The sequence below is a fragment of the Panthera pardus genome, unplaced genomic scaffold, assembly GCF_024362965.1.
Source record: "Panthera pardus isolate Hobbes unplaced genomic scaffold, ASM2436296v1 HiC_scaffold_7, whole genome shotgun sequence".
Classification (NCBI taxonomy): Eukaryota; Metazoa; Chordata; class Mammalia; order Carnivora; family Felidae; genus Panthera; species Panthera pardus.
In genome coordinates, this window is record NW_026527002.1 from 17,260,772 (window position 1) to 17,287,320 (window position 26,549).

The following is a 26,549-nucleotide window of genomic DNA, read 5'->3' on the forward strand; positions in this document are numbered from 1 at the left end:
GTAGAAAGAGGGGGACAGATGATCCAAAGCAAGCTCTGTGCTGACAGGCTGACAGCAGCGAGCCTGATGTGGGGCTTAAACTCACGAACACATGAACTGTGAGATCATGACCTGAGCTGAAGTCAGACATGCTCAACCAAGCCACCCAGGTGCCTCAGCAATTGGATATTTTTATGTGTATATGTGTCTTACTTCCAGTCAAGGCATCATTACTGAAATGTGATTTCTCAAAATGAGTCCAATGAAGTTAGGACTGAAATACTTTCTTTTCCTAGTAATTGTTATTATAGGCATTTTCCATAACACGAAGGTGTCTTGTTTAGGTCATGAATGTCAGATTAAGTGTGGACTAACTGTATTTAAATCTTAGAATGAAAGCTCCTAGTATGTTTTCATGGTGACTCCAATGACTCCTTATTCTTTCATGTCAAAAACTTAACCATTCAGCCCTGTCATTGTTCCTAAAGGTATTGCTGAAGACTGTGGCAGTAGATTGTTTTGGCTGCTTGTTGAGTGCAGTCATTTTTTCTTAAAGGGTATAAAAATGGAGGTCAGTTTGAACCATGTGAAATTGGGGATACCTGCTTTTATATAGAGTTACAAAATAATGGGTACCTGGCTGGTTTAGCGGGATCTTGGGGTCATCAGTTCAAGCCCCACATTGGGCATAAAGATTACTTAGAAAAAAAAAAAAAAATTAAAGGGTTACAAAATGAAACCAAAATGCTAACATATCACATCAACCATTGGAGAATGTATTTGGATACTAGTATTAATGGGCTTCTTCATCTTACCATAGACTACCTCATTGCTAAACCCAATGGAAAACTTTTAGGCTTTGTTTTCCTTGACCTTTTTGGCAGTGTGTCAGGTCATGGGTAAATTACTTAAAAGTTTTCTGCTCCTGTGGTCTTGTTTTCCTCTGCCGATTTTCATATTTGATGTTTCCATGATTTGTCTTCTTTTCACCATCTTCCACAAGTCATTTCATTTGTTCTCAGCCAGCCCTCACCCCCAGATCTCTCAACAGTGCTCTTAGAAACATCAATCTAGTACATTTCTGCTGTTTAAAACCTTTAAGATCCCACTGCTATTGGGATAAAGTCCCAAATGCCTCTGCAGGATCTATACTCATCTGTTAAAGTCATCTCTTGCTACTTCTTACATCCAACTGGACACTCTCAGGTCTGATGGAATTTCAGTTCTTGAAGGTACTAGGTTCTTGCTCTCTGCCTCTTGCCTTCTACACATTGCTATACTCTCTGCTTATAAACTTGCCTCCTCATTTTGCTTTTCTGGCTAGTCCTCCTGTCTTTTAAATTTCATTTTTATGTCAGGTCACTTCCTCCAGGAAGCTCACTCTGGGAACTCCTCTCTGGTTTAAGTGTTCCTCCTGAGTTTCCCAGCACACTATTTCTCCCTTCCTAGTACACACAGGTTCTTGTTAACTTAGCTTTAGCCTCCATGGTAAGTTCTGTGAAGACAGTGGCCTTGTCTGTCTGGTTTAGAATATCTGCAGAATAAAATTAGGCCTGTTCAGTAAAGGTACTTGGTAAATATTTGAATACCTAGAAAACCTATGTTAGGCTCTGTCTTAAGTTATTTATTGTTCAGGAAAATAATTTCTGGTGTGACTTGGTTAACATTTCATAAGAACAAAAAAAATCAAATTATATTTTTACTAATGGACTACCAAAAGAAGGTATAGGCAAATTGAAAAGTGGCTCTGATAATCAGTATGGCAGGTAAAGTGCTGAAATTCTTTGACTTAGATAGGCAAGACTCTTTAAAAAATAGATTCCAATAAATATTTCTTTCCCTTATATTTAAGAACATTAAAGGATACTAGAAAAATAATGAAAGAACAATTTCATTTTAAAGAGCTTTATTACAGGATGTCAATATTCAGGACACTTCAGAGCACCTTATACTTCTAATTAGATTTTTGGTAACTGGTTTTAAAGTGTTACTTGAGTATTTTTCTCATATTGGCTTTCAGTCAAAAAGCCTACTTAGTGACTGTTTAAGAGATGTTAATTTGATTAAACAGTTTATCTTTAATAACCTGAGACATCAATCCATGGATAGCTTCTATGGTAGTTTTACAGCTGCAAAGAAAAAAAACACATCACATAATGTCACAAGAGCTGAAAACTTTCGAAAACGCAAGTACCCCCCATTTCTATCCTTGTACCCCCAATAATGATTTTCATTTCTATTCATACTCCACAAATCACAACAATTTACAGTTTACTCTTCTGATTTTTAGCCTTCTGCATATCTTTTAACGATTTCATTACAGTTGACCTTTGAACAATGTGGGGGGTAAGGGTACCAACTCCTTGGCACAGCTGAAAATTCACATGTAACTTTTGACTCCCCCAAAACTAAACTACTAATACCCTACTGTTGATAGGAAGCCTTACTGATAAACAGATGATTAACACATATTTTGTATGTTACCTGTATTATATACTGTATTCTTATAACAAAGTAAGCTAGGGAAAATAAAGTGTTAAGAAAACCTACAGTCACACTACTATACTGTATTTATAGAAAAAAACCCCATGAATAAGTGGACCCATGTTGTTCAAGAGTCAACTATACTTACTAGAACCTTCACAAGAGAATAACAGTGTAAAATATGATATACAGTAAAACTGTGGTTTGCAAGCATAATTTGTTCCAGAAACATGCCTGTAATCCAAAGCCCTCATATATCAAAGCGAATTTCAAGAACCATTGACTCAGTTGTGATCATGCGCTGTTTGGCATCACATACTACTCGTATTGCAAGACACTGCTTGCTTATCAAGTTAAAATTTATTAGAAATATTTGGTTGTTTTGCAGAATACTTGCAAAAACAAGTTTCTTGCAATCCAAAGTTTTACTGTAATTCATAAGTTAATTTTATTACTTATCAGGAGTTTTGGGGAAAGTCCTGTTTTGGAAGGTGACTGAAATTATATATGTCATAATTAAAGACTGATTCTAATATTACATTAAAATCTGTCATTCCTTATTATTTATTATTTAGAATAAAAAAGATTTTAAAGAATCCTATACTTTTTTTTTCTGAAATAATCACCAAAGGTCAAAGTTACAATGGGTAAACGACTTAGATTTTAGAATTGATAAAAAATTAAAAGCAAAAAGCAAAAAAAAAAAAAACAAAAAAAAAAAAAAAAAAACAACCCAAACAAAACAAAACAAAAAACCCACCAATATTTGGAAGAGATATGATTCTTATAAAGTTACCCAAAACAGGAAAATTCTCTACTTTTGTACTACTATTTGTTTCCTTCCTACTTTTCTTCTTACATAATTGGAGACATTCCCATTGTGAAATTTTTGCTTCATAAGAAACTGAGATATAAATGTAGATAAAATTACAAATCACAGACAACATCTAGATTAGCAAAAACATACACTCAGTGCAGATACCAAAAATGAGACCTAATATCAAAGAAAAATGTAATTTTTATCCAGGCCACCAGCCCTATGTCTTCTAAAAACTCATGGAAAAGAAAGGAATGAGATGATTTTAACCCAAGATGGCTCCCTCCTAACACACTTGGCTTTCCCTTCTCCTTCCTATTGACCAGTCCAGTTTTTCTGCATACCAAAGTGTCAGTTTATAGAGATGTCAACATAGTTTTCCCTTCCTCTCTGCTTCTAATTATCACATTAAAAGTCAAACCTTCGTGAAAGTAAACGTTATTTAGATTCCTTCCAGTCCTCTATGTATCTGAAGGGCCACCTGATTATTTCGTAAGTTATCAGAGAACACATTCTAGGTTTGTTCCTAACAAATTTTTGGGAGTGAGATTTGGGATACTAAATTACTGTATTAAGGATAATTTCAGAAGAATCACTTAAGAGAGATGCAATAATTTCTGTGATATTTAGGGGTTTGAAACTTCATAAAAATGTGAAATTTGATCAATTTAAGAAATCTCAACATAAACCCTTAACAGATGAGTAAGACAGAATAGATTGGCATGTCCCTTTGCAAAAATTTTTTCTTTTAAAGATGCAGTGATGGATTGGTTTTCTTTGTTATACTTTCTAGCTAAATCTAAAAAAGGTGACTGGGAGTTTTTCATTACATTACCTAGATCTTTAAGCCTTTAATGTTTTAACTTGAATTTTCTAGGTTCAAATGTGCATTTGACAACTCCTGAAAGTCTCAAGAAATTAATACTCAGGTACAATTCTAAGTTGTAAATAAGTTGAAAAGGAATTTGAATCCTACTATATATAATGTGCAAATTTTGAAACAAAAAGAGGGGCAGGAATAGATTTGCTCTTACCTGTCTCTTGTAGCTTTGGCAAGTTTGTCTTCTGACTTTCTGTCATGTGTTTCTAAACCCAACATGAAACTCCCTCGTCCCAGCTGGGCTTCTGACTGTTCTAATTTTTCAGACAAATCAAAGACCTGACCAGTGGTATAGTCTGCATTCTGTAGGGAAAATGGTATTGTGTCAGTGTGTGTGTATATATACGTACATATATATATGTACGTATATATATATATGAATTAATTTTTTTCTATTTAGAACATTTCATTTACAAAGAATTCTACCATGAAGTATAAGTAGATAGTGAAGAAATCAAATTTATTTGTAAAAAACTGACTCCAAAGTTCAAACAGTTCAAGTTTAGAGTTTTCCCCCTTTTATAATTTAAAGATTAAATTTGGAATTCTTTTTGACTCCTTAAATCTAGTATTTGTTATTATGAGAGGCTTTAAAGTACACAGGTCTGAGTCTCAGGTCTGGCCTTGCTGCAGATTAGTCGGAGGCTTTGGGAAAACTCCTTTACTTTTCTGGACTTTCATTTTCTGAAAATGGAGGACAGCAGTAATTTCTACATTAAGGCTATTTATGAAGATTACATTAAGTGATGTATCTAAAGTAACATATATAAAGATCTTAGGACTGTCCATGGCATCTGGTAAAGGCTTAATAATTGTTAGCTAATTTTATTTGTTCTCATTGAACTTTCAGAATTAGTACTTAACAACAGTTTTTAAAAAATTTGTTTTAGCTTTTGTGATTATAAAATTAATAGTTATTGCAGAAAATTTGGAAAATGCCGAACAATATAAAGAGAAAAGGAAATACCTATAATCCCTCCACCTAGCTATAACTAGTTATATTTTAGAATATTGCTGTATGCTTGCTTAAACACCTACATTTGGCAAGTGCTACATATACTGTTTTATCTGTTAATATTTTATACTTTTTAAAAAGAATTTTAACAGTTACATATGTAACTTAAGCGTTACAAACACTTAAGCATTTTTATGGGATATCTAAAATACAAAACAAATTTTCACAAAGATGAGTTATGAAGTACATATTCCATTTATCTTCAATAGAAGAGAATGAAGATTAATAAAAAATTTGGCAACAATATGTTACTCTATTTACTCAGACTGTAAGACATGTACATGAAATACAGTTCATCCACCAAACATGAAGTTATTTGCCGTCATCAGTCACTACACAGGGCCTTTTACAAGGCTACCAGTTCTTCCAATGAGTTTATAGGCTGATAATATTTTTTAACGATGCAATTATATTCACTTTGTCTAGATCTAAATGGTTTAGGACACCAATACATTCTCTGCCCCCAAAGATTTGAAAACTAAGGTTTGCAGACCACTGCACATTTGGAATATTTATCTCAAGCCTTAAAAATGTAGGATGGCAGCAACAGTTATACTATTAAAATGACATAAAATGACATTATATTTCAAACACATGGAATGAGTATAGGGAAGTAATTAAGTCAGAAAATTACTTTCTTCTGTAGTTTTTAGGTTATATGCTTTAGCTGGGGAAAGAGAGGAGTTGAACATATATTTATAAATTTTTTGTTAAATGCTGCAATTTACCATATATAAAACCACAAGAGGAAATATAATTTAATCTGTACTTGATTATTAATATCCTCAATACATGCAATGCTAGAATACAGGGATGGCCATTGGCTAAGTATGTAGAGCTGTTTGCCTTTACACAAAGATTTAGATTGCTCTGGTCTTAGTGTTTACTCCCCCTGCTATCATGTGTCAGTTCTGGCTGTTATTAGGAAACTTGCCTCTAAGGAAATAACTCCATATAAAGCATTTAGCAGTGTCTGGCACAAAGGAAGCACTTAATGAAAGTATGCTATAATGATCACTCTCCTTCCTTCTAATTTGCTACTTCTGATGGCTGAGGGTAAGAAATAAGAACAGGGGCGCCCGGGTGGCTCAGTCAGTTAAGTGTCCGACTCTTGGCTTTGGCTTAGGTTATGATCGCATGGTTAGTAGGATCGAGCCCCATGTTGGGCTCAGTGGTGACAGTGTGGAGCCTATTTGGGATTCTCTCTTTCTCTCTGCCCCTCCTGTGCTTGCACTTTCTCTCAAAATAAATAAACTTAAAAAAAAAAAAAAAAAAAAAAAAAGAACAGAAGGCTTGTCAGAACTGTATTTAAAATCATAGACACTTCTCCAAAGACATCCAGGTGGCCAACTGACACATGAAAAAATGCTCAACATCACTCATCATCAGGGAAATACAAATCAAAACCACAATGAGATACCACCTCACACCTGTCAGAATAGCTAACATTAGCAACTCAGGCAACAACAGATGTTGGCAAGGATTTGGAGAAAGAGGAACCCTTTTTGCACTACTGGTGGGAATGCAAACTGGTGGTGCAGCCACTGTGGAAAACAGTATGGTGGTTCCTCAAAAAATTAAAAATAGAACTACCATACGACCCTGTAATTGCATTACTAGGTATTTATCCAGAGGATACAGGAATGCTGATTCGATGGGGCACATGAACTCCAATGTTTATAGCAGCACTATCAACAATAGCCAAAGGATGGAATGAGTCCAAATGTCCATTGATGGATGAATGGATAGAGAAGATGTGGTATATATATACAATGGAGTATTATGCGGCAATCAAAAAGAATGAAATCTTGCCATTTGCAACTACGTGGATGGAACTGGAGGGTATTATGCTAAGTGAAATTAGTCAGAGAAAGATAGATATCATGTAACTTCACTCATATGAGGATTTTAAGAGACAAAACAGATGAACATAAGGAAAGCAAAACAAAAATAATATAAAAACAGGGAGGGGGACAAAACATAAGAGACTTTTAAATATGCAGAACAAACAGAGGGTTATGGAGGGGTTGTAGGAGGGGGGAATGGGCTAAATGGGTAAGGGGCATTAAGGAATCTACTCCTGAAATCATTGTTGCACTACATGCTAATTTGGATGTAAATTAAAAAAAATTGGGGCGCCTGGGTGGCTCAGTGGGTTAAGTGGCCGACTTTAGCTCAGGTCATGATCTCGCAGTCCGTGGGTTCGAGCCCCGTGTCGGGCTCTGTGCTGACAGCTCAGAGCCTGGAGCCTGTTTCAGATTCTGTGTCTCCCTCTCTCTGACCCTCCCCCGTTCATGCTCTGTCTCTCTCTGTGTCAAAAATAAATAAACGTTAAAAAAAAAAATTTTTTTTTAAATAAAAAAATAAAATAAAATAAAATTAAAAAAATCATAGAAAATATGCTCAAGTGAGGCCTTTTCCTGTTAACAAACAAAAAATAACAGTAACCTATTGAGGCTTTATTATATGCCAGGCACTTTGCTAACTACTTATTTACATAAAGAATTTCATTTAGGGGCGCCTGGCTGGCTCAGTCAGAAGAGCATACTGACTCTTGATCTTGGGGTTGTGAGTTCCAGTCCCATGTTAGGTGTAGAGATTACTTAAATATATAAAACTTAAAAAAAAAAAAAAAAAAAAAAAGAATTTCATTTAATTCTCAGGGTAACCCAAGAGAAGGCTCAGGCTCATTAAACGGCTTTCTGAAGGTCATATAGCTGGTGAAGTGCCAGAATTTTCTTTTTTCTTTGAACTGAGTTTATTTCATACCAAATTTTGTGGTTTAACCATTATGCTATACTGTACAATATGAGGTGGCCTACTTAAAAGAAAGAAAAAGAAAAAGGAAAGCAACTGTTCCTGACCAAGCTGTAAAATACCTTTCTAAGTATGTTAGGTTTTAATGATAATTGGAAAAGATTCAGTGACTTATTTTATTTTTTGCTGCCCAGCATCTGCTATTTTAAGTTAATGGTATTCTGATTTTCTTCTGGGGATAACCCTTCCTAATTCTTAGTCCATGTGCTCCTGAAAGAGTTTTTTCTACCCCAGCCTAACAGTGAAGTATATAACTTGGCGCAGCCATTCTTGGTGTTCATTTCCTTGGCCCGGAACAGGTTTAGGGATGGGAATGTGATCTAAACAAGGCTCAGACACAATGAGGTTTGGCCTGGGGTTATGCGTGAGTGTGTGTATCTAGATGTTCTCTTTTGAAGGGGAAACTGAGGGGCTGGGAGGTCCCAGGTTAATGCTGACATCTTATTTTCAGCCTGAAACTGAAGCTAACTGATATGAAATCAAACCTGACACAGAAAGACCAAGACTTAATAATAATATATGAATGCAAACTTGCTGTGCCTGAAGTAAGGCCTACTCCTAGACTTTGCATCTTACAAGATTCACTTTTTTGTTTAGCCCAGTTTGGTTGGGTCTCCTGTCACTTGTAACTGGAGTCCCAACTGAGACACCTGACAGAACAAAAAACATTATTTGTATTTTTCTCTCTGGAAGTCTCTTTAAGGCAGGGGCAGATTTCATCCGCAACTGACTGCTTATATTTGTCATTTGGACTTAGTCTCAGTAGTATATGACAAAGACCTTGGCTTGGCCTAGTATCCCAATCTAGGTCTGGTCATACAGAATCTGGTATCAGCCCTGATATCTTGGCCAAGTCAGGTATAGCCTTTCTATGAAAAAGTGTTCCAGATATTAAACCACTTATATAGCTCAGATAAAATTCAAATGCATCCCTTGGAAATATAGTACTTACAGTAAGCAAGCTAGAGGAACTCAGGGTATTCACCCAGTATTTATTCCACAAAAGCTCAAGCAATTTGCGATCCAATGAGGATTTGAAATATGAGACTTCTAAGGCATAATACCTACAAAACAAAAGCACAAATTTAATAAGTAAAAACAAAAACCCAAACAATTCAACCATATATAAAAGTTATGGCCAAATTTAAAGAATTACATTTTATATCTAAATAGTTATGTTTTAGTTTTTAGTTCAATAGAACAATCAGTAGCCACGGGTTCCTTACTCTTCTTTTAAATCTTCTGTTAACTAAACTTTCTTGTGTTATATTTCTTCCCATTGTAGAGCCCAGAAAGTCCCCCAAGCTAATCAACAACCAATCAGAACTTCTGAATGACATATGTTTATCTATTTTATTGAATGTTATCTATGTCTGAATGACATATGTTTATCTATGTTATTGAATTCATAAATTCTATCCAATAGCACATAAACTTAAAGAATTGCCTCTCTAGGGTCAATGATAATTTTTGATAGGTTTTTAAATATACTGAAAATGACATGTGGATTTCCCATTTCTCCCTTTCTAATCTCCTAATTAGGACCTACTACTTTTTGGGAAAGCAAATTTTAAAGCAGAATCCTTAGAGTACCTCAAATTCTGCTTCCGAAAGTGCCTAACTTATAATCAGGGAGAGCAAGAAATATGAAAAATTTGGTTGAATGTATGAAAAAACATATTTTTTAAAGTAATAAATAGGTTCTGTATATTAGTAAATACAAAGAAACACAGGGACTTCTTTACCTTCAGGAGCCTATTACTGTTTATAGGGGAGATGTGGTATGGATACACAAAAAATTAAATATGTGTGCTGAATAACAGGAAGTGATGCTATAGTGCATATATAAAATTAATCACCTAGTAATTAAATATAATTAAATGAGTACTCTTAGTGTAGACAGAACTGCCAGAGAAGCCCCAGGAAGAAGGCAGGACTCAGAGTAACCCTTTCATGAGTCTATGGTGTGGATATGTTAACAGCAAGGAGGGCATTAGGCAGCATCCACTTACAAACAGGAAAGCCACAAAAGGAACGGTAAGTAAATCACTTTGTCTGGACAGTTAAGCCATAGCAGAATAATGTCCAGTTGGTGGACACATTACATAAAAGATTAAGAATTTTAAACTTTATAGGTGGGGGGATGGGTTAAATAGGTGATGGGGATTAAGGATTGCACTTGTGATGAGCACTAGGTATTATATGTAAGTGGTGAATCACTAAATTATATATCTGAAACTAATATAACATTGTATGTTAACTAAGTGGAGTTAAAAATAAAAACTTAAAAAAAAAAAAAGAAATTTAAACTTTATCTTCTAGATAGTGGGGACTCCTGGAAGGTGATGGATATGGCCAAAGAGGTGTTTTACAACAATGATATAGCCAAAGAGGTGTTTTAAGAAAGCTGGCTGTGGTAGGATGTCTTACAGAGAAACTGTAGGCAGGAAGACCACAAAAGATACTATTGCAGTGCAGCAGATGTGAAGAGAGAAAGGCTCAGGCTCAAGTTAGTTGTGCAATTAAGTGAGGGCCTTTTCAACATTAAGATACCTGTGCAGATCTGAAGAAGGACAGGGCATAGCTAGTGAAATGTGGAAGTGGAACAGTGTATTTTTTGAGCACCTTTTATTTCCTGTGTACTTTACATATATTCTCATTTAGTCTTCCCTATAACCATACAAAGAATGCATTTATTATTCCCAGTTTATAGACAAACATTTACAGAGAAAGCCTTAAAACTAGTAAGTGGCAGAGAAAGGAAGAGAAGGGATATGGAAAGTTGTATCTATTATCAAAAGCCTCAGTTTTATTTTTACATCCAGACTGTAGACACTTGAGAGTATTTAAGAAGTGAAGTGCCAGGTGGAAAGGTCAGCTTTAGAAAGGAGGGGTTGTATTGCTGATACTTGAGGAAAAAAGAGATGAGAAGATGAACATAGCAACAGATATTCCAATTTATAAAGGATGGAAAATAAGGGAACTCAAACTTGAAGTTTTAGAATAGGCTTTATGTTTTAAAATTTATGGATCACCTTAATGTAATTACTGTTTTAATTCCATAGGCTGATGCAATGAAAATTTTTGTTTAATATGTAGTGATTAGCTGCAAATCTCAGTAGCAGAGTTGAAAACAAGAAGAATATTCAAAATTACTTGTGGAGCTAAATCCTCATCTTCTGTATAGGAAGTCAATAATAGATACTGCCTAGAACTGAAAATCGAGAAGTAGCACTATCAGCATGCTGTTTGAAGAGATGGGGTAAATACTTACAGGAATATCTATAATAATAGTTTAAGTGACTGTCTCTGGGGGATGGGAAAGGGAATGGTACAAAATCGTTTTTTGTAATAAGTTTCACAGAACCATTTTACTCTTTAAGCCATGTTCCTGTATAAATACTGACAACATACAAGCTTATTTAAAAACACTTTGTGTCCTATTTTCACTAAAATTCTTTAAAGTTGACAATATTTATTATCTACATTATATTCTATGTTTAAAACAGACTTTGGATGTGCAATATGATGTGGGATTTAAAATAGGAAAGAAAAAAGATCAATATAAATTGCAAATAATACCTCATCACCAAATAATTTAGGAAATGGATCTGTAAGCAGCCTGCTCCAAACCCCTGCTCTTTCAACTTGGGACAAGTAAGCCACTCATTTGCCCTATGAAAAAGTTTACTCTCTCTTATTTAGGAACTGATCCTAAGAGAACATCTTTGAATATCTTAGCAATTCCAGGCTCAAAATTCTAGGCTCTAGCAATGAAGATAGCTAGAAAGTGGCTATTCTTCTCTGATGGACTCTTATTTCAGTAAAACAGGAAATGCAGGTTTGTTTAGATACAGAAAGCATAGACTGCTTCAGTCTTTGTTTCAAAAGCTGCAGTTGGTGAAAAAAGCAGTGTAGGTATTAAAGGTGTAAGCTTTTTATACCACTGTAACTCAATATAAATGAAAAAAAAATTGTTACTCTGAAAATGAAAGTATCACAGCAAAGGTGTTTCCATGCTTAGGAGCAATTCTCTCAAACAGGAATGGTTTAAATTTTTCTCAATAGGGCAAATTATGTGATTTAATCCCATGCCTCTAACTGAAAAATAAAAAAGAATATATATTTTTTATAAGTATGTCAAGGATGACAGATATATTTAAAAACTCAATTTTAGAAATTCTAGAATTTTCTAAGAATTTCTGAACAGAAAAATAAAGAGTAGTAGTACATGGGTAGTCATAGGTATTCCTAGAAGTTAAGATAGGAGGTATGGAGAAAATGGGATATTAAATAATCATTTAAGTAACATTTTTTGGGGGGTGGAGGATGCCTACCCTTCTGTGTGCCATGCCCTGTTTAAAATGTTAGGATACAGCAGTGAATTAATTCTAGTGTCATGAAATTTACATTCTAACGGGGTCAACAAGGAAGCAAAAACTTATCAGATGGTCCTAAGTGCTAAGAAGAAATATAAAGCTGGGAAACTGAAACACAGAATGACAGGAAGGTGTTATATTAGACAAGAGGACTAGTGAGCATTCTCTCTGTTAAGGCGACCCGTAAACAGATATTCCATGATTGAAGTAGTTAGTGAGCCGTGTGGAAATAAGGAACAATTTTTCTGGCAGTGGGAACAGCAAGTGCAGAGGCCCTGAGGCAGATATCTGCCTGTCTAACAACCATAAGGAAGCCACTATGGCTGGACTGGAAAAGCAAGGGTTTTGTGATAGGAGATGAGCTCAGAGAGGTAGTAGGGGTCAGATCACATAGGACTGTGTAGTCCATGGTAGGACTATAGATCTTATTCTTGGTGATACAGGAAATCATTCTGGAGAAGGAGGAATGTGATCTGACTTACATTTTAACAGATTCAGTTTTGACAAAAGATCTTTAAAGGGGTGAAGGGCAGAAGCTGGAAGACTAGTTAGAAGGCTAGTAGTGCTCTGGTTCAGGATCCAGATGGTGTTGGCTTGGGTCAATATTAGGTAGCAAGATATATTTAGAAGATAGAGAACACTGTTTTCATTGCTTTAACACTTCTAAAAACTTAGATATAGGGGCGCCTGGGAGGCTCAGATGGTTGAGCGTCTGACTCTTGATTTTGGCTCAGGTCATGATCTCATGGTTCAAGAGTTTGAGCCCTGTGTTAGGCTCTGTGCTGGGAGTGTAGGATTCTCTCTCTCTGTCCCTCCCCTGCTCACTCACTCTCTCTCTCAAAATAAATAAATTAACATTTATTGAGATGTAATTCATATACTGTAAGATTGACTATCTTAAAGAGTATATATAATTCATTGGTTTTAGCATGGCTTCTTTAAATTTTGGAGTGAAAATGTTTAGGAAGAATTTTTGCTAAATGGAACTTGGGTACTTTGAGGGCTTGTAGACATGCTAGTGTCAGGCTGGCCCTGAATACAACTTCTCTCAACTGTCAATTTCATTAATGAGCTAACTATCTTGTACACTGATATGTTTATGGTTGTGTGAAAGGCAAATAACGTTAGGTTAAAACAATTATTAATAAAAATTTTAAACATTACCCTAAATTTTATATTCTTACTGCAGTTTTAAAAGGTATTATGAAATACATTTCATCTGAACCTTTATTCTCATCTGTAAAATTAGGGGCTTAGACTGATGATCTCTATGGTTTCCTATGATGACTTTGGCATCAGATACATTTTAAAATTACTTACTGTTTGCAGTGTACACCAAAGTCTTCTATTTTATTAAGTGGGATAGTCTGGTACTCAGAAGGTCCTTCATCAGGGGGTTTATAGCCCTCAACAAAAATGAAGAAAATAGAAGGTTTAAAAAAAACATAGAAACATGTTTCCTATGAAGCTTTCCATTTATGGAAACATTAATTTTGGGGAGCCACATATTGAACTTAAACATTCCAGTTAAAAAAAAAAGTATATTGCTTTTACTCTCCCTCAACCCCATTTGGTGGCTGATGGCTGGATTTTCATTTTTCTTGTCCTTAGGTGATATACACATATGCTAATATCTATTTCAGATTGCAGAGAAGGAAACTGATGTTTTTAGCTTGTTTGTCTAGTTCCTGTCAGAATGCCATGGGCATACAGAGACTTATTAACAAATGAAGACTACTTTTTAGTAAAGTTAATAATATATAGCACATGACAGTGCAGAGCCTGCTTGGGAGGCTCTCCACCTACCCCCCCCTTCTTCTCCCACTTGCCCGTGTGTGCAGTCTTTCTCAAAATAAATAAACATTAAAAAACAAAAAATACATAGCATAAATATGTTGTCTTTTGCTAAGGACAATTTGTGGTAGTTAGACTGCTATTTTGTAAATATTTTTAAATTGTTTTAGGTCAAAACAAGATATTAACCATAATATGACTTTAAAAATAAGTCATTTAAAAATTACAAGGAGTTAAAATTTTAAAAATTACCTTTGGGTATGTCCTAAAGGCTCCAAGATTCACCTTCCCTGCAGATATTGTTCTTGTTGGGTCAATCTACAAGAAAGATATATTTAATATATATGTAAATACTTCATTTGTTTAAATGTTATAAAGTTAGAAATACATATGTATATATAATACTACATGCATACACACACACAAACACTGATTAAAATAAACCAAATAATAGAAAAAAATAAGGAAAAAAATAACCAAAAATGATAAAAAAGTTCAATAAAGTGGGTAAATATAGAAATCTCATAGTGAATTTAGAATTTAGATCTAGTTATTATACTATTTAAGAATGTTATTTGAAGATTTGTTTAGCCCTTTTTCAAAAGTTTCCTTTTACTAGATGAACAATTTCAATCTTTCTTATGGTAACCTGGATTGCATCTAAAACACTGAGCATAGCAAGAGCTGCTCTAGCAATTCCTGACTTACTCAATTCAGTCAACATTACTGAATGCCTATTATGTGCAGGGAACTGAGACATAGGTGCTGTGATCACCCTCATCCTATAGAATAAGACAAGAGATGCAGAGTAACTTGTTCAAAGTCCCAGCTTATAAGAGGTGAAATTCAGATTCAATCCTAGGCATACTGACACCAGATCATTGCTCTTTACTATAATTGTTATTTCTCAGTATACTTGCTTTAATAAATCTTTGTGAAGAACTTAATTAAGACTGGTTGCAAAAATACTTACTACTACTGCTACGAATGGTTCCTGGAACTGCTGATTGAGCATCTGAGTACTAACGTCTATCCCAGAAAGCCAGCAGCCATAGCCAGGATGGCTATGATACCAGCCAATTGCATTTTCAAGGCGGCCAACCTAACAAAGAAGAGGGCAAAGAAGATTGAGGTTTCTGTTTAATTTTAGAAACACCTGTAATTTGTCTGTTTACATAGCATTATGATAAAGTAATAGCATGCAGAATAGTTCATAGCATATGCTGCTTTCAGGTTAAAAAATTTTTTTTGGCATATATAATAACTGAAACATAATACCTGAAGCATAAAATTAACAAGAAGTACAGTAAGGTTATTTAGTCTCCCTCCCACCTTGTTTCCCTCAACTATCCTGTTCCTCAGCCCAGATGTTACCACTATAACCAGTTGCTTACATACTTATCTTGCAGATATATTCTTTGCATAAATGTAGATTAATACAAAAACAACAGTATACCACATACAGTGTTTCTATACTTTGTTTTTTCACTCAACAAAATATTGTGGGGTTTGTTCCACGTAAATAAAATATATAACTACTTTTTAATTTTTATTTTTCTTAAAGGCTGGCTTGCAGTTCATTGTATGGATATACCATAATCTATTTAATCAGTTTTATATTCAGGAACATTTAGGTTGTTTCCAAAATTTTGGATTTAAACACACATCTGATACTGAGTGTGAGAATTAAAAAAAAAACTTTTATGGAGATATAATTGACATATAACATTGTATTAGTTCAGGTGTACACCATAATAATTCAATATATGTATATACTGCAAAATGATCACTACAAGAAATGTAGTTAACATCCATCACCATACATTAGGTACAACTTTTTTTTCCTTACGTTGAAAACTTTTAAGATCTACTCTTGAGTATAAGAATTTAATTAAAAAAAATCCATGCTAACCTCATATACATCTTACATAGAAATTGTTGAAAATAACTTAAATATAAACTTTAATGTAAAGAGGATAGTTTTAAGTTTAGAAACTCAAGAGTCGCCATGAGACTCTTATTCGAGTTACTAAACTTAAAGAAACAACATTTTTACCTGTTTGGCGTTTTCTATATATGCAGCCATGTACTCATATGCAGCAGCCTGAGCATTTACTCGGGTTTCAGTGCCCTCTACAGGCAAAGCAAAACTGTCCATAATGATCATGGTTTCACCATCCACCTTTCCCAGCATTAAGCCCATCACTTCTAAGTTGCCTCCTGATCTGGCATGCATCACCATTTTCAATAGAGCCAATGCTGAGATTTTGCAGTACTTAAAGTAATGGTGACTATAAAACAAAAGCACAGTATAATTAACTTTCTTTTATAAAACACAATTTCAAAGACAGTTTTTGTGAAGATAACAAGTAAGTATTGAAGGAATTTACAGTGATGGGAGGGGGAGAAAGATTGTAGAATATGGGAAAGAAAAAGGAAGCAGAAGTTGCTGCAGGGGGCTGGAAATGATAAACATGTCAGAGTCCTGAAAAGTATTTCCTTTTAGGGGAATGGAAAAGTATGAAAAGCTTTTTAAATATGCTATTCAAGTAGAAAGGAATTATATGACCAGTTCAGTAGGCTTTTTCTCCATTAATTTTGGAATCACCAAATCTCTGATTCTGACTTTAGTTGGATGGCTGTGCCTAAAGATTCTCAGGTCTAACTTTCTGGCCTTATGTTTAAGAATGTGGACTCTGACATCCATCTGCCTAGGTTTGAATCTTTGCATTGCCATGCTAGCTGTGGCCTAGAGAACCACTTCATGTCTGTGCCTCAGTTTCCTCATCTTTAAATAGGAATATTTCGGAGTTGTTGTTAGGAGGAAATAAAGTAAATGAAATAATGTATATAAAGTGTTTAGCTTAGTGTCTAACATGTACTAAAACTTTATAAGTGCTAGCTATTATTAGTCTTAACCCATCTTTTACAGTACTCTTAAAAATCAGTGTGTTGAAGGGTGTGGTTTCTTTCTGTGTTATCTGCTTCAAAATTGAGAATGTAGCTCTAGTATCTTTAGTTCAGAGTTTGTCATCTGTGGATGTGACTAAACTACTCTTCACTACAATTACATTTTCCCATCTCACTGACACAGCCCAAGAGAGCTAGGATGAATATAATTAATTAGAGTCACAATCGGACAGTAGGGGAAGCAGATAATTTCCAAATATTTAATAGGCTACAGCAACCTAAAATGCATAGCCTGCTCTAGAAGTAAGCAGACAAGCAGTCTTTGATAACTAGTCTTTAATAAAGTGGTCAATGTTTCTGAGAAGCCTTTTTAAGATGTCTGCCCACAGGTTTCAATCCCAACTGAAAAATTTGGAGACCTGGTATTGGGCATCCAGACATGAATTAAAATCTTGGCTCCCCCATTTACTGGGAAAAAGAAAAAAAAAGACAGTTACTGTGCTCCTATTTACATACATTGTAGACCATTTTTTAATACATTATCTCATCTAATCTTTATGACATTACCATAAAGGTAGGTCTTAATTCCTTTTTACAGGTAAAAAATGAAGATACATTAATTTTCTAGGGCCAATTAACTAGTGACAGTTATGAGGTTTGAACTTCAGTCTATTGTCACTTAAGAGTTCATTGCCTCAGTGTGATCATGAAATAAGTTACTTATATTTGCTTGTTTTCCTATATGCAGAAAAGTAATGAAAATACAGTACTGCAGGGGCACCTAGCTGGCTCAGCTGGAAGACCATGCCACTCTTGATCATGGGTTTGTGAGTTCCAGCCCCACGTGGGGTGTAGAGATGACTTACAAGACCAGTGCTCTAACCCCTGAGCTATGGAACCTGTAGAGATTACTTAAATAAAAAAAAAATATAGTACTGGGTTATCATGCAGATTAAATAATATATGGAAATTCCTAGCTCAGTGCTCAATCTGTATTAAATACTTGATAAACACGGCTGAATCTGAATACTGACAAGAGTTTGCCCTTGTAAAAAACTGAGAAAGACGGAAGTATTTTGTTGTTGACACTGTTGTCTTTTCTATCTTTCCATTTGACAGACTGCTCTTTTTACTCTCTCCCTAGCATAATCTGCTTTCAGGAAAGGTAAGTGCTGTGGGTAAACAGTCCTTGACTTGTCATCATTCCCAGGGACACAGGGCTTTTGCTAAGGGGCAAAGCGCTTTAAACTCTATTGATATAATTCCTAGCTTATGTGAACTGATGAAGTAATATTTTGGGAGACTGGGTGGACCCTCGTTTCTGAAACTTTTACGGCAATCAAAAATTGATTATAGATCTCTAAAAGATGGCTCATAGTTATTTTAGAGGCCCTGGGGCTGACTTAGTTTTTGAAGACAGGTGCAGTCTCCAGTCTGAGATCAGCTGAAGGTCCTAACCAGGTGTATTATCGACACAAGGCTTAAGGCAGAGTGCGGCATATATATGATAATACAGATACTGAGAAATGACAAACCAAAAAATCGCTTGTCGTTTTTCTCTTACATCCTCTGGAGGCAAACGGGTTAAAGGGAGACAGAAGGGGGAGTCAAAGCAAGCCTCCCTAGAGGGCCTTTGGCTCTACTTGCGGAGACAAAAGGTGGATCAAAATTTCTCGGGCGCATATTCTTCTCCCTGCCCATGAAAACACAAGCTCTCCACCCTCTGCAACTCCCACTCCCTCTGGGTGTCCTAAACTCCCGCCACCCCTTCCCTCCCCTGCGTCTCGCCAGGGACCTCCTCACTCCTTAGTCCAGGGCTTCGCCGCCAGTATTTCCTGCTGCTGTTTCTTGTCGTATTTGTAGATTTCATCGATACTCTGGGCTTCCTGCATGTTGTTGGCCAATTCCCAGGTTTTCTGAGCCATACCACTCCCGGACGCCGCCATTGCGAGGAATCGGAGAAGTTGTCGCCTCCACAACCAAGACGCAACTTTACCTCGCTGGGTTCTCAGGTGTGGGTTTCGGACCCTCCCGAGCACAGGTGCAAACTCGTACTAGTCTCTCGAGGCAGCCATGACACCTAAAACCGGAGGTGAAGTCGGTCCAGACCATTCGCGGATGGCGGGAGGGCTTCCGGGCTGCCACGATATAAATAGCGGTTACATAATAGAGACAGAAGAATCTTCTTGTGGCTGAAATGAGAATATGTTACCTTAAAAAAAATTTATGTATGAATAGAACAAACACAATGATTGGGCACGGGAATGGTATAGCCTTCTGTACCGGAAGAAGGGCACGTTAACGTTACGCTAGAAACTGGAACCGGTCCTCTTTGTTCGTACTGCGCAGGCTCGGCCTCCGCCATATTAAAAATGGGTAGATCCGTGAGATAGGATGGGAGAAAACTGTTTTCTTGTGGGTGTAGGTACCTCAAATAAAATGTTTGTTGAACACCTAAAAAAATAAGGATGTCTGTGAAAAACTTGAGAGATAAGTAGTTCTGGATGCGGGCTAAGACGAAGTTAAACATGGCATTCTAGTTGCAGATGAATTGCACTTGTGTAAAATCCTAAGGCTTCTTTGGTGGGTTGGCGCTACACTTCTGTAGCAGGGTGTTTTCTGGCATTCCGAAGAGGCTGTGGAGACTCGTGGAAGGCTATGATCGTGTATTCTGACCTGTTTGTAAAAATTAACATCTACAGGAGCTGTTCATGTTCTGAAATTCTAGTACCCAAGTCTTAACATTAGTTACGGCTTAAACCACTCCCTGTCCCTGAGGCCAAATTAATCTCAACAACTTTTCTTCCAATAGTTAATACAATGTTTAATTATTTTACTTATTTTCCTGTTTTAGGTATTTTTCCTTCACCCCCCCAACTCCACTCTAGATTTCAAGTTCCAAAGCCTAGATACCAGGTTTGTGTTCCTTGTTTTATCCCTAATATCTAATACAGGTGTTCAGTAATTTGTTTTGCCTGGGGTGAGGGGAGGGAGCGGAAGAATAGGATCACACTTCAATTCTCCAGCTTCATCTTTATCTAATCATCCTGAAATTTAGCATATGTGGTTAGCATTGCCTAAAATACTCTCCCCCCCCCCCTTTATTTTTTTTTGTCTGGGGGCCCAAATTAATCTTCAAAAACAGAGCTCAGAGATCTCTACCATGAAATCTGATGATTCAAGTTTCTCTAAATGTACTGTAGATGCTTGCATAACTGTTACATTGCATTGTAGTAATGTATTTGGAATTTTTTCTTTTCACTGTACGCTTTAGAGTTCAGGACACTCTATCAGTTGTGTCCACCAATCCTAGTACAGTTTGTGGCAAATAGTTAAAAACATTAAAGACCAAATCCAGACCCCTGCCTGCGGTTTTGACATTAACTTCCATTTGAAGAAAATTTGTTTTTAAAACCCTCTTACAAAGTAATTTAGGAAAAAGGATTCCTAGTTCCACTCTCCTGGGAAGCTAGAGATTTTTTTTTTTTTAATTTTTTTAACGTTTATTTTTGAGACAGAGAGAGACACAGCACGAAAAGGGGAGGGTCAGAGAGAGAGGGAGACACAGAATCTGAAACAGGCTCCAGGCTCTGAGCTGTCAGCACAGAGCCTGACGCGGGGCTCGAACTCAGGACTGAGAGATCATGACCTGAGCCTAAGTCGGACACGAAACCGACTGAGCCACCCAGGCGCCCCTAGAGATTTCTTTTCTAATGATGGCACATGGCCACTCAGTATTGCGTTAATTGAATATGTTGCAAATAGTAATAAGGACTAAACGTTCACCAGACCCCTAGAAGAGAAATGTGGAGAGGTATGCCAACACTTTTTTCTCTCACTGCCACCCCTGCTCTTTTTTCTTTTCATGCCGGCTGGGGCTTGGAAGGTTTGGAGGGGCTGGAATCAATTTAGCTTGGGAAGAATTTTCCACGGTTTAACAGCTCCCAGTCAGACCAGGTAAACTAGGTGGCGGAGAACCCAACATGCTTGCAGGCAAGTCCTGCTGGCGATAGGGAGGCTGTGTGGCCTCCGGTACGATAGGGGGCGCCCCGACTGCGCGACCTTACCCCCGCGGCCGAAGTGGGGCGGGGCCGCGTTTGGCCGTTGGGGAAGGACGGGGGGCGGGCTCGGCTTAAGAGGAGGAGCCGGGGCCAGGCGGCTAGTCGCAGTGTTCCCGTGCCCGGCGGCTGCCGCCACCTCTTTGGCCCGCAGAGAGCCTCTCTAGGGCGCTGTGCGTCTTCCCGGACGCGAGCCCGCTCTCCTGAGTAAGCGTTAGTCAGCCGTGGGTGGAGAGCGGGCCTGGCGGGGTGTGGTCGGGGGATGGGGGAAGTGGTGTCCCTGGGCGGGGGCAGGGGCTCTAGCGGGGGGGCGGTGGAGGTCTCGCGGCGGCCACGCTGGCCGCGGAGCTGGAGTTGCTGCGTTTGGGAGTGCCGGGTTCTTTGCGGGGTGAGGTCTCGCGGCCGCTGGGCTAGGGGCGGGGCCTGAGTTACTGGGTAGAGGTCGGGGTCTCGCGGCTTCACAGGGCTGGAGACGGTGGCGGAGGTACAAGATCCTGGTCTCGGTCTCACAGCAGTAGGCTGGGGGCGGTGCTTGGTTCCTAGGGACACGGGTACCCTGTGGGCGGGGGTCGGGCGCGGTGTCTTGGTTACGCGGTCTGGACTCTGGGGGCCCCTCAACTGCCGCCGCCGTGGGTGCTGTGGAGACCCGGTTGCTTGACGACGCGTTGACGCTTTCTAATGTGGCCGCCACCCACATCTCCCGCGTGTCTTCCCAGCAGCCGGCTCTCCGCTGCTGGGCTAAGCTTCCCGGAGCACCTTTCCTTTACTTGGTGCTGGTTGATGGTTAACGTTTATTGAGTACTTATGTTCTTGGCGCGGTTCTCAGTGTTTTGTTTTGCAAGTAAAATTTATTTAATCACAGCCCTGTGAAGTCCGTCTTGTTATTTTCCTGTTTTCCTCTGCCTCCGTGAGCTTGGGTCTCTTCTAATTGCCTTCGTTTTAGGATTGTTATCTGGGCTTTTGATCCAGCTTTCAGTAAATGTTAGCATTGGGACTTATTTCTTGAGAGAGGTTGATTCTCAAGATTATAGGATTAAGAAGTTTACCGGGAAGCAAACCAGCAGTTTCCAAACACCTCAGAAAATACTAGAACCTAACAGCAACCAATTTGGGTTTGTAAAAAGCCAATTTTATCCTCAGAGAGGTTCTGTTTTATATGAAAGAATGGCATGTCATGTTGACAAGCAAGAATGAATCTCACAGAAATCCTTAAGATGGTGCTTTCTTTTCTGCATGTTTCTTCTCACTAGGAGGACACTGTGTGGTGGTTAAATAGCTGCTGAAGTGCTCCCCAGGTATGAAAGTTTAGGTCTCCTTCAGTACGGGTGACCTTCTGAAAGGGAGCAGGTGGTTTTAAATAGGATAAATTGGAACGGGATGGTTTAATACAATTTTTCTCAAATGCAGTTTTCAGATAAATGTGATTTATTTATTACAAACTGTGAGCAGATTGCAGATTATTCTTCTAACATTCTCACTTGCATTCCCATTCTATACTGAGTGGGAGACAGAGGTGTTTGAGCAAGTATTCTGGAAATTTTGTATAACCCAAAGACCATCTAACTTATGTTGCGGTCCTTAGTTACCATTAATGATGTAAGTTGCTAAAGGACTTAATAGTGTGCTTATATATTTACTTTATCTGTATCCTAACCCTCAACCTTCCTTTCTCCCACAAGTTACTTGTTAGCAACTTTTAGGGGGATTTGTCAAAATTTGTGTGTGCCCATGGAAGCAAGTTGCTCATGTGGATGTCATCTGCCAGGAGAAAAAGATTAAGCACCTTTCATTTGGTGGGAAAATCTCTGAATGGATGGGAAATGAGAAACATTGTCCGGGTTCACCTCATCTCTCGTCTTTCTTCTAAAACTCTTTCACAGGCTCCTCCCTGTGAAAGGACACACATATGTTATCAATCTCTGCTCTTTTGTCCTCAGCCCTGTTCTTCTCTAGGGTCTCTTTTTCAAAGCAGCCATTTTGAAATGGCTTTAATGATCCTATAGCTTTAATGATCATTTTAAGACCTGCCAAGTCATCCCTGCCCCCATCTTGAACTCTATTCTGAATTCCAGATATACTCAAATTGTTTTCTTCATATTACTGCTGACTGTCTTATGGGTATCTCCCATCAGTCTGGCCAGATGGAGCCATGTGACAGGGGGCATTATCTTGTTCAAATTTGAGGGGAGGGTCCGTATCTTACACTTTCCATTCCTCTAGCATCTAGAACAATGTCCTCCTATAGGAGGGAGGTTATTTTCTGTTCCTTATGCTTCTATAGTGGGGAGGAAATTTACACTTCACTCAAGAGGATAAAGGATGTGAACATTTGCTGCTCTCTTTGTGATTGAAGAAATTGGGAGAAAGAATTGGGTATACTCAGTTCTGGGTCCTCTGTGTTTTTTAGATTCACCAAGGCTTAGCACAATGAGTGCATGTTCTAGTCTTATATTTCTATCTATATGATAAGTGTAAAGGGTCTAAGTTTAAGGTTTAAATATGTTGGGGTGCCTGAGTGGCTCAGTTGGTTAAGCATCTGGCTTCAGTTCAGGTCATGATCTCACAGTTTGTGAGTTCAAGCCCCACATCAGGCTCTCTCCTGTCAGTGCAGAGACAGCAGAAGTAGCTTGCTCTCTCTCTCTCTCTCTCAAAAATAAACATTTAAAAAAAATTTTAAAAAAGGTTTAGAAATGTTGATTTGGATTATGATAATCAAGTATCAGTTACTGGTGATTTAAAATCCAGTGTACTTTGGAGACTTTCTTTAAAAAGATGATTACTGATGTATATCAAAACTATGAAAATATAATAACAATAAAACAGCTATGATCTATTGATTTTTTTCAGTGCCAGGTGTGGCCACACATTTTATATGCATCATTTTGTTTTTTCTTCATAACAGCTCTGGAGTAGATATGTCTACCCTACAGATGAGGAAAGCAGAAGGGAGGTTAAGGAACATATTGAGTTGATCAGATAGAGTTAATTGGTGAGGGAATTGGGTTTCAAATCCAGGTCTTTCAGTTAAACTGTTTTCTTAAAAACTGTTTATCATCTACATACTATGTATGTAGCTACTGGGGTGGGGGGAAACAACTTGGTAATATCTTAAAAGTTGTGAGTGATTTTACATTGTAGGGTGAAGGAAGATAAAAATCCTCTTAAGATTTCTTCTTTCAGCTGATTTTTCTTATAAGTTAATCTTTATTTTTATTATTTTTTAAATGTTGATTTATTTATTTTGAGAGAGAGCATGTGTGCTCAAGTGGGGTAGGGGAAGAGAGAGAGGAGGGAGAGAATCCCAAGTCAGTGCAGAGACAGACTTGGGGCTTGATCCCACAAACTGTGAGATCATGAGCTGAAACCAAGAGTCAGATGCTTAAATCGAATAAGCCACCCAGGTACCTGTGTAATTTAATTTTTAAATGATAAATAATCTATTTTGTACTTAGGCTGTGCCCATCAACTCAGTCTATGTGATTCACTATAATTCTTGAGTAATTTTGTAGTTGAAATATGTTTTATGTAAGTTGTCATGTTGAAGGAGTGAAAAAGAAAAGATGGGCCATGACAGCTGGAAGCTGGGCTGTACTGTCTATCACCAAGGCCTTGGTGTTGCTAGGAACTGGCCTGGCACTACTGCTTAGGCTTAGTGTTCTTCCATTGAAGAGAAACAATTGCACAGAACATCAACATTTGACAAAGCTGTTCTGTGTCTGTGATAGATCAAGAGAATAAAAATACCACTCCATAATCCTGTCCAAATATAGATAAAACATGAATGTTGTCCAAGCCACAAAAGACCAAGCATCCCCTCTCCCAGCTGATAAGTGACTGCTGGCTCTTAACCAGTTACAGTTTTAGATAAGATTTGTTAAGATGTCCAATCATAGAATTACCCTCACTTTCTGACAGGCTTCATTCCTGAGCAAAGCTCTGCTCACAAATCACCTAAGAGTTGCAAATCCTGTTAGTCTCTTCTAACACCTTTATACTTAGATACTCCAGAGTTCCTCATGGTGGATATCTAGGATGCATCCCTTGATGCAATGAGTAATAATAACCCAACGAGTTTAACCACAAAAATGTTCCTGGTGGTATTTGGAGGGCATTTGCAGGAGAAAGCTTGCCTTGGCTTTTCAATTTAATATTAAAGATACTGTATTTTAATCAGATAGTGGAACAAAATAAATGATTAAACATATATGTAATAAATCCGGTGCTTTAGTTATGTCATGTGTTATACACACAACCATTGTTAAAAAATATTACTATGGTTACATAAAATCAATTCTAGAATTTGTAATGGATGGTAAAATATTATACTAAAGGGAAATTTATTTATGTACTCGAGTGATAATTGTAAATAGTATTATGTGGAGACCTTAGATTACTCAGGTTACCTTTGTGTTTTTTTGGATAATGACATTTCTGCTTAAATTTTGTATAAAATTCTGCTTCAAAGTAAATATTATCCCATCATCTTTTATTTCTATTAGACATAAAATATTTAGGGAAATTAGGGGATTTTAAGAAGTGCTTTTTGTTTTTAATGTTTTTTTTTTTTTTTTTGAGGGAGGGGGAGAGAGAAAGAGAGAGAGAGAGAGAGAGAGAGAGAGAGAGAGAATATGAGTGGGGGAGGGGAAGAGAGGGAGAGAGAGAATCCAAAGCAGGCCCTGTGCTGTCAGCAGAGAGCCTGATGTGGAGCTTAAACCCATGAACTATGAGATCATGACCTGAGCTGAAGTCGGATTCTTTTTATTTTTATTTTTTAATTTTTTAATGTTTATTTTTGAGAGACAGAGACAGCATGAGTGGGGGAGGGGCAGAGAGAGAGGGAGACCTAGAACATGAAGCAGGCTCCAGGCTCCGAGCTGTCAGCACAGAGTCTGATGTGGGGCTCGAACTCATGAGCCGTGAGATCATGACCTGAGCCAAAGTTGGATGCCCAACCAACTGAGCCACCCGGGTGCCCCTGAAGTTGGATTCATAACCGACTGAGTCACCCAGGCACCCCAGAAGTGATCTTTTTTTTAAACATGAAAATTACTGTTTGCTGTTGAGCTGTTTTAAATTTTTACTACAAAAAAACTTTTGTCACAATTAGCAAATTAAAAATGGCTTAACTATATAAACTTTTGTTGGTTTGGAATGTATTTTGCTAAAACCATATTTTATAATCAGTGTTCTTTTTGGAAGTAAATAATAGAATGAAGTTCACATTATGTACTACTTTTTACTTTATTAATTCCTTTTCTTCCTTCAAAATGATGATGAAGGAACTCACCCCAAAAGAAAGAGCAGGAAGAAATGACAGCCAGGGACTTAACACAGATACAAGCAAGATGTCTGAACCATAATTTAGAATCTCATAATAAGAATACTAGCTGGGGTTGAAAAAAAGCATAGAATCCCT

The 26,549-nt window shown here is 37.4% G+C and overlaps 3 protein-coding genes across 12 annotated transcripts in view; 1 reads left to right on the forward strand and 2 right to left on the reverse strand.

Moving 5' to 3' along the window:
- Positions 1 to 1,868: 1,868 nt before the first annotated feature.
- Positions 1,869 to 19,352, reverse strand: COPS5 (COP9 signalosome subunit 5). 3 transcript variants are annotated; one of them, XM_019453218.1, is made up of 8 exons: positions 19,072 to 19,352; positions 16,222 to 16,456; positions 15,139 to 15,267; positions 14,418 to 14,483; positions 13,692 to 13,777; positions 8,945 to 9,056; positions 4,315 to 4,463; positions 1,869 to 2,108 (listed from the first exon to the last, which is right to left on the reverse strand). In XM_019453218.1, exons 1-8 carry the CDS (start codon positions 19,185 to 19,187, stop codon positions 2,024 to 2,026), a joined length of 978 nt encoding a protein of 325 aa, XP_019308763.1. In that variant the 5' UTR covers positions 19,188 to 19,352; the 3' UTR covers positions 1,869 to 2,023. The 3 variants fall into 3 exon arrangements, with proteins under 3 accessions (XP_019308763.1, XP_019308762.1, XP_019308764.1); XM_019453217.2 differs by having other exon boundaries at positions 18,879 to 19,141; XM_019453219.2 differs by lacking the exon at positions 19,072 to 19,352 and adding an exon at positions 18,871 to 18,985.
- Positions 19,251 to 22,623, reverse strand: LOC128775276 (serine/arginine repetitive matrix protein 1-like). Its single transcript, XM_053896154.1, has 4 exons — positions 22,612 to 22,623; positions 21,130 to 21,808; positions 19,359 to 19,425; positions 19,251 to 19,267 (listed from the first exon to the last, which is right to left on the reverse strand). The coding sequence occupies exons 1-3, from the start codon at positions 22,621 to 22,623 to the stop codon at positions 19,385 to 19,387; spliced, it is 732 nt and encodes a 243-aa protein (XP_053752129.1). The 3' UTR covers positions 19,251 to 19,267; positions 19,359 to 19,384.
- Positions 21,230 to 26,549, forward strand: part of CSPP1 (centrosome and spindle pole associated protein 1) — a 153,280-nt gene continuing 147,960 nt past the window's right edge. For all 8 annotated transcript variants that reach the window (XR_002081016.2, XR_002081017.2, XM_019453206.2 and 5 more), the window contains exon 1: positions 21,230 to 21,340. The gene's annotated coding sequence lies outside the window, so the exon portion shown is untranslated. The remainder of the gene's footprint in view (positions 21,341 to 26,549) is intronic.

Coding starts and splice junctions, on each gene's coding strand:
- COPS5 (XM_019453217.2), bottom strand. CDS start 19,021: ATGGCGGCGTCCGGGAGTGGTATGGCTCAGAAAACCTGGGAATTGGCC. Junction 15,268..16,221: donor ATATAGAAAACGCCAAACAG/GTAAAAATGTTG, acceptor CTTCTTTGTTAG/GTTGGCCGCCTTGAAAATGC. Junction 13,778..14,417: donor CCTTTAGGACATACCCAAAG/GTAATTTTTAAA, acceptor ATTTTTGTTGAG/GGCTATAAACCCCCTGATGA.
- LOC128775276 (XM_053896154.1), bottom strand. Junction 19,426..21,129: donor CGCGGGGGTAAGGTCGCGCA/GTCGGGGCGCCC, acceptor GCGGAGGCCGAG/CCTGCGCAGTACGAACAAAG.